The sequence below is a fragment of the Salvelinus sp. IW2-2015 genome, linkage group LG6.2, assembly GCF_002910315.2.
Source record: "Salvelinus sp. IW2-2015 linkage group LG6.2, ASM291031v2, whole genome shotgun sequence".
NCBI lineage: Eukaryota > Metazoa > Chordata > Actinopteri > Salmoniformes > Salmonidae > Salvelinus > Salvelinus sp. IW2-2015.
In genome coordinates this window covers 22,254,660-22,261,714 of record NC_036846.1, presented here as the reverse complement: position 1 = coordinate 22,261,714, position 7,055 = coordinate 22,254,660, and the positions used below count along the sequence as shown (strand labels likewise).

At 45.7% G+C, this 7,055-nt stretch overlaps 1 protein-coding gene across 1 annotated transcript in view; it reads right to left on the bottom strand.

Moving 5' to 3' along the window:
• Positions 1 to 2,568, bottom strand: part of sh3tc2 (SH3 domain and tetratricopeptide repeats 2) — a 29,379-nt gene extending 26,811 nt beyond the window's left edge. The window contains 1 exon segment of the mRNA XM_070444164.1: positions 2,415 to 2,568. Within this exon segment, the coding sequence (XP_070300265.1) occupies positions 2,415 to 2,568 (154 nt within the window).
• Positions 2,569 to 7,055: the final 4,487 nt, after the last annotated feature.

Sequence of the window (7,055 nt, the reverse complement as noted above, 5' to 3'; positions counted from 1 at the left end):
TCATCCCTCCACCCACCACTCCCCTCCCACCACCATCCCTCCACCCACACTCCTCAGTCCTTCCACTCCCCATCCCCCCAATCCTCCAATCCTCCACCCCACACTCCTCCACTCCACCCACACTCCTCCATCCCACCACTCCTCAGTCCCTCCACCCCACCACTCCTCAGTCCTCCACTCCTCCATCCCCCCAATCCTCCAATCCTCCACCCACCATTCCTCCATCTCCACTCCTCCATTCCTCCATCCCTCCACTCCTCCATCCCTCCACCCCACCATTCCTCCATCCCTCCACTTCTCCATCCCTCCACCCCACCACTCCTCCAGCCCACCACTCCTCCATCCCTCCACCCTCCATTACATTGAATTTTTATCTTTCAAAAAATATATCAGTATCTTTGTTAGAATGAATTGTGATTCAATCAATGGCTTTGATGCTCTCTTACACAGGTAGGTATTGGAGAGAGCAGGATTACTTCTGAAACCCAACGTTTTATCGCCCACCTTGTGGTGGTGAGGACTGGTTATTATTTCCAGGTTGTTATACCCTGTTTGTAACCCTGTGACACATCTGTCATCCACATCAACATGCCCCATACGTGGTCTAATACCGTCCTCCATCCATCCCTCCTCCCTCCTTTGTTTTAAAAAGCATGATCCTTATGTATCCGTCAACCAAAGTACCGGAGGCTCTGTGCCTAAACATATCAATAAATTGTTAGACTTCTAGATAGTAGGTGAAGCATAATATATGCCTATTTAACCTTCCGGTTCTAATCCTTTCCGAGGCAACCAATCAGCAGGCACGGACACAACGGTACTCATGGAATCTTTATTTGTTCCGGGACAAGACAATAGCAGTGTTCGTTGATTTATGGTTTCATCAGCATTGAAAACAGGCATGTTATATTATTTGTTTTTTGATAGTCTTTTTTACTTTTTTTCTTAATGCATATGAGCTCCATATAAAATTATCAAATACAAAATTGTACCAATAACATTTACACAGAACCAATACCCCATAGAAAACACATTCATTCCCATCCCTGTGACAGAGATAACATACAGTGTTAACTTTCTTCCATCCCTCAATCCTCCACCCACCACTCCTCCACTCCACTAGCAGTGTTAGTTAACTCCCAAAACTCCTACTACATAAAAGGATTGAACCTTCTAGGTTTGGACAGCACGTAGCTAAACAGTGTACATGGCTAACGGGGCGAGAGCTAGCATAGCTAACAGTGTACATGGCTAACGGAGCGAGAGCTAGCATAGCTAACAGTTGTACATGGCTAACGGAGCGAGAGCTAGCATAGCTACAGTGTACATGGCTAACGGAGCGAGAGCTAGCATAGCTAACATGTACATGGCTAAGGGGCGAGAGCTAGCATAGCTAAACAGTGTACATGGCTAACGGGGCGAGAGCTAGCATAGCTAACAGTGTACATGGCTAACGGGCGAGAAGCTAGCATAGCTAACAGTGTACATGGCTAACGGGCAGAGAGCTTAGCATAGCTAACAGTGTACATGGCTTAACGGGGGGAGAGCTAGCATAGCTAACAGTGTACATGGCTAACGGTGGGAGAGCTAGCATACTAAAATGTTAGCATGGGAAAATGTTATCTGTAAAAAAAAAAAAAAGTACACTTCACGTTATGACAAAAACTACATGTAATTACATTGTACATTAGTTCATATATATTCTGTGACATTTTGGACGTAATTATGTGAAAAGAAAGTGGCCTTTAACAGGGAAACGAGTGGTGAAGCATTTCCTACACATGATCAAATCCGTCTAGCATGAAAGAGTCTGAGGGAAAATGGTGCGCTGTATAACACAACATCTAGGGTGCCAATACCGTCAACCAACCACATGATGTCAGTCAGGTACACATGAATGAAACCTGTCAATAGAAATAATATATATTTTTAGTTTTGGTTACAAGACATATTCAAACATGAATCCATAACATTCAATTGAATGTTTCTGAAACAATTTGGTGAACTTCACAAAATAGAACAGGATATATTAATTACACCTAAAAAACCCGGGTCTAAACCCATATTATTGTCATGAGTGGTTGAGGTTATGGAGTGGGGGGTGGGGTGTAACTGGTAATTCACACTGATTGTAATCATCTCCAACAGACTGATCTAGAGCTGCTATGTTTTACTTCCCGCTCCTGGAACGTTTTCTCAGTCTTCCTCATGTCCGTCTGTCATTCTCGTTTCTTCATGTTTGTTCCTCCGTCTGTTTTCATTCCGTCTGTTTCCTCATGTCTGTCTGTTTCCTCTTTTCCGTCTGTTTTCATGTTCCGTCTGTGCTGTGTTCCTCATGTTCCGTCTGTTTCTCATGTCCGCGTTTCTCTCCGTCTTTTCCTCATGTCGTCTGTTTCCTCATGTTCCGTCTGTGCTGTGCTGCTTTCTCATGTTCCGGCTGTTTCTCATGTTCTTCTGTGCTGGCGTTTTCCTCATGTTTCCCGTCTGTTTCCTCATGTTCCGTCTGTTCTCATGTTCCGTCTGTTCCCTCATGTTCCGTCTGTTTCTCATGTCCAGTCGTTTCCTCATGTCCCGTCTGTTTCCTCATGTTCCGTCTGTTTTGTCATGTCCCGTCTGTTTCCTCATGTTCTGTCTGTTTCTTTCATGTTCCGTCTGTTTCCTCATGTTCTGTCTGTTTCCTCGTGTTCTGTCTGTTTCCTCATGTCCCGTCTGTTTCCTCATGTTCCGTCTGTTTCCTCATGTCCCGTCTGTTTCCTCATGTTCCGCTGTGCTGGCTGTGTTCTCATGTTCCGTCTGTTTCCTCATGTTCCGTCTGTTTCCTCATGTTTCCGTCTGTTTCCTTCATGTCCGTCTGTTTCCATGTCCCGTCTGTTTCCTCATGTCCGTCTGTTTCCTCATGTTCGTCTGTTTCCTCATGTTCCGTCTGTTTCCTCAATGTTCCGTCTGTTTCCTCGTGTTTCGTCTGTTTCCTTATGTCCGTCTGTTTCCTCATTTCCGTCTGTTTCTCATGTCCCGTCTGTTTCCTCATGTTTCCTCTGTCTGGCTGTTTCCTCATGTTCCGGCTGTTTCCTCATGTTGTCTGTTCTTTCGCTTTTCCTCATGTTCCGTCTGTTTCCTCATGTTCCGTCCGCTGCTGCTGCTGTTTCCTCATGTTCCGGCTGTTTTCCTCATGTTCCGTTCTGTGCTGCTGTTTCCTCATGTTCCGTCTGTTTCCTCATGTTCCGTCTGTTTCCTCAGTTCCGTCTGTTTCCTCATGTTCCGTCTGTTCCTCATGTTCGTCTGTTTCCTTCTGTTCCGTCTGTTTCCTCGTTCCCGTCTGTTTCCTCGTGTTCGTCTGTTTCTCGTGTTCCGTCTTTCTCTGTTCCTCTGTCCTCGTTTCCGTCTGTTTCCTCATGTTCCGTCTGTTTCCTCATGTTCCGTCTGTTTCCTCATGTTCCGGCTGTTTCCTCATGTTCGGCTGTTTCCTCATGTTCCGTCTGTTTCCTCATGTGTCGCTGTCTGTTTCCTCATGTTTCGCTGTTGCTGGCTGTTTCCTCATGTTCCTATCTGTTTCCTCATGTTCCGTCTGTTTCCTCATGTTCCGGTCTGTTTCCTCATGTTCCGTCTGTTTCCTCATTGTTCCGTCTGTTTCCTCATGTTCCTTCTGTCCATTCCCACCACCCTCCACTCCTCCATCCCTCCACTCCTCCATCCCTCCACCCCTCCCTCCTCCACTCCATTCCACCTTCCACCACCCCTCCACTCCATTCCACCATTCCCACCACCCCACCACTCCTCCAACTCCATTTTCCCACATCCCTCCATCCCTCCATTCACCATCCCTCCACTCCTCCACCCTCCACTCCACCATCCTCCACCCTCCACTCTCATCCTCCACCCCTCCATCACCTCCAACTCCACCATTCCTCACTACCCCTTCCACTCCACCTCCTTCTCACTCCTCTCTCCACTCCTCCATCCCTGTCATCCACTCCACCTCTCCCACTCCCGTCCATCCCTCCACCCCTCCAACCCCTGCCTTCCCTCCACTCCTCATTCCCTCCTTCCCTCCACTCCTCCATCTCTCCACTCCTCCACCTCCCTCCTTCCCTCCAACGTCCCTCAGTACTCCTCCTCCTTCCCTCCATCCTCCATCCTCCACTCTCCATCCCTCCACTCCTCCATCTCTCACTCCGTCCATCTCTCCACATCCTCCACCCCTCCACTCCTCCATCCCACCACTCCTCCACTCCTCCATCCCTCCATCCATTCTCCTTGTTACCAAAGCACTGCTACAGGGAAATAGAACAGAGCAGGTGTTCGTCACTGAGCCATGTTGCAGGACAAAGAAACGTAGAGTCACCGTTTCTCTGAAAAAGGATGTCCTGCTGGACAAGAACAGATGTCTACACACTGCTTAGGTGACAGTGCTTACAAGAACAAGAGAACTTGTGTATGGGGTGCACGTAGCTGGACAAATAGAACGAGACAGTTTTATGGTTGTCAGTAGCTGGACAAATAGAACAGAGGACATGTTATGTGTACTTAGCTAGTGACAGACATGGATGGGTCTAGTATGCAAAAAACAGAGACTGTTTAGGTCAGAGCTGCAATAAAGACATCGTGTCAGAGCTGGACAATAAACAGAGACATTCAGATGAAAATGAAAACTGGTATGGTGTCAGTAGCTGCGACAAAGAGAACAGAGGACAGTGGTTATGGTAGTCAGTCTGGACAAATAGAAACAGAACATTGTTATGGTGTCAGAGCCTGGACAAACCTAGAACAGAGACATGTTATGGTGTCAGCTACTGGACAAATTAAACAGAGACGTTTATGGTGTCAGTAGCTGGGACAAAAGAACGAGACATTGTTATGGTGTCAGTAGCTGGACAAACAGAACAGAGACATGTTATTGGTGTCAGTAGCTGGACAAACAGAACAGAGAACATGTTTATGGTGTTCGTCAGCGGACAAAATCAGACCAGAACATGTTTATGGTGTCAGTAGATGACAAATCAGAACAGAGGAACATGTTTATTGGTGTCCAGTAGCTGGACAAACAGAACTGAGACATGTTATGGTGTCAGTGCTGGACAAAGCAGAACGAGACAATGTCTATGGTTGTCAGTAGCAGGACAAAATCAGAACAGAGACATGTTATGGGTGTCAGAGTGGATGACTGAGGCCAACGCTTGACATCCCTAGAACAAGAACTTATGGTGTCAAGTACTGGACAAATAGAACAGAGACATGTATGGTGTCAGTAGGCTGGACCAAATAGAACAGAACATGTTATGGTGTCAGTAGCTGGACAAATAACGACACAAGGTGTCAGTTAGTGACTAAAAGGGACTGTCAGGTAGACTAGCAGACAAACAGAACAGAGACATTCTATGGTGTCAGTAGCTGGACAAACAGAACAGAGACCATGTTATGGTGATAGCTGGCAAGATAACAGAGCGGTTATCTTTCATATGCACCAAAGAACAGGACATGTATGGTGTCAGTTAGCTGGGTACAAAAAGAACAGAGGACAATGGTTCAGTAGCTGGACAAAAATAGGAACAGAGAACATGTTAGTGGTGTCAGTAGCTGGACAATAGAACAGAGACATGTTATGGTGTCAAGTAGCTGACATGACGAACAGTGTCAGAACTAGGGACAAATGAATGAGATGGTCCAGTAGGTGGACAAAAGAACAGAGGAACATTTTATGGTAGTCAGTAGCGGCGAACAGAACAGAGACATGATGTCATAATAAATAGAACAGGATGTATGCCAGTAGCTGGACAAAGAACAGAGACATGTATGGGCAGACTGGACATGAATATGACAGTGCATGTTTCGTTCCAGTTAGCTGGACAAATAGAACAAGAGACATGTTATGTTGTCAGTAGCTGGACAAAGAACAGAGACATGTGTGTTCAGTAGTGGACAAATTAGACAGACGACATGTTTATGGTGGTCAGTACGTGGACAAAACTAGAACAGAGACATGTTATGGTGTCAGTAGCTGACAAAGACGAACATGACTCAGTAGCGGACCAGCGGACATGTATTATGGTGTCACGTAGGCTGGACAAAAACAACAGAGACATGTTATGGTGTCTCGAGTGGACATAAGACGTGCATGCACTCACAACAGAAACAAGAGACATGGGTGTATCGGTTCCAGTCCTGGACAAATAGTAACAGAGCACATTATCGGTGGTCAGTAGCTGGACAAATAGAACAGAGACATGTTAGGGTGTGTCAGTAGCCTGGGACAAATATAACAGAGACATGGTTTCGGTGTCATGTCGGACAAATAATAGAACATAAGACATGTTATGTGTCAGTAGCTGGAACAAATAGAACGAGACAGTGTTATGGTGTCAGTAGCGGACAAATAGAACAGAAGGACATGTTATGTGTCAGTAGTGGACAAATAGACAGAGAACTTTATGGTGTCAGTAGCTGGACAAATAGAACATGACATGTTATGTGTCAGTAGCTGTGACAAATAGAACGAAGGACTGTTATGGGGTCAGTAGCTGGACAATAGAACAGAAGACTTATGGTTGTCAGGTAGTGGTCATAGCTGTTATGTCATAGTGACAATAGAAACAGAGACGTGATGGTGTCAGTAGCTGGACAAAAGAACAGAGACATGTATGGGTCAGTAGACTGGACCATAGAAACAGAGACATGTTATGTGTCAGTAGCTGGACAAATAGAACAGAGGACATGTTATTGCGTGTCAGTAGTTGGACAAATAGAACAGAGACATTGTTGTAGTGTCAGTATGGACAAATAGAACAGCAATACATGTTATTGGATTGTCAGTTAGCCTGGCGACCAAATAGAACAGAGACATGTTAATGGGTGTCAGTAGCTGGACAAAATAGAACAGAGACATGGTTATTGGCTGTCAGTAGCTGACAAATAGAACAGAGACATGTTGATGGTGTCAGTAGCTGGACAAATAGAACAGAGACATGTTATGGTGTCAGTAGCCTGGGACAATAGAACAGGAGGACATGGTTATGGTTGGTCAGTAGCTGGACAAAAAACAGAGACATGTTATGGTGTGA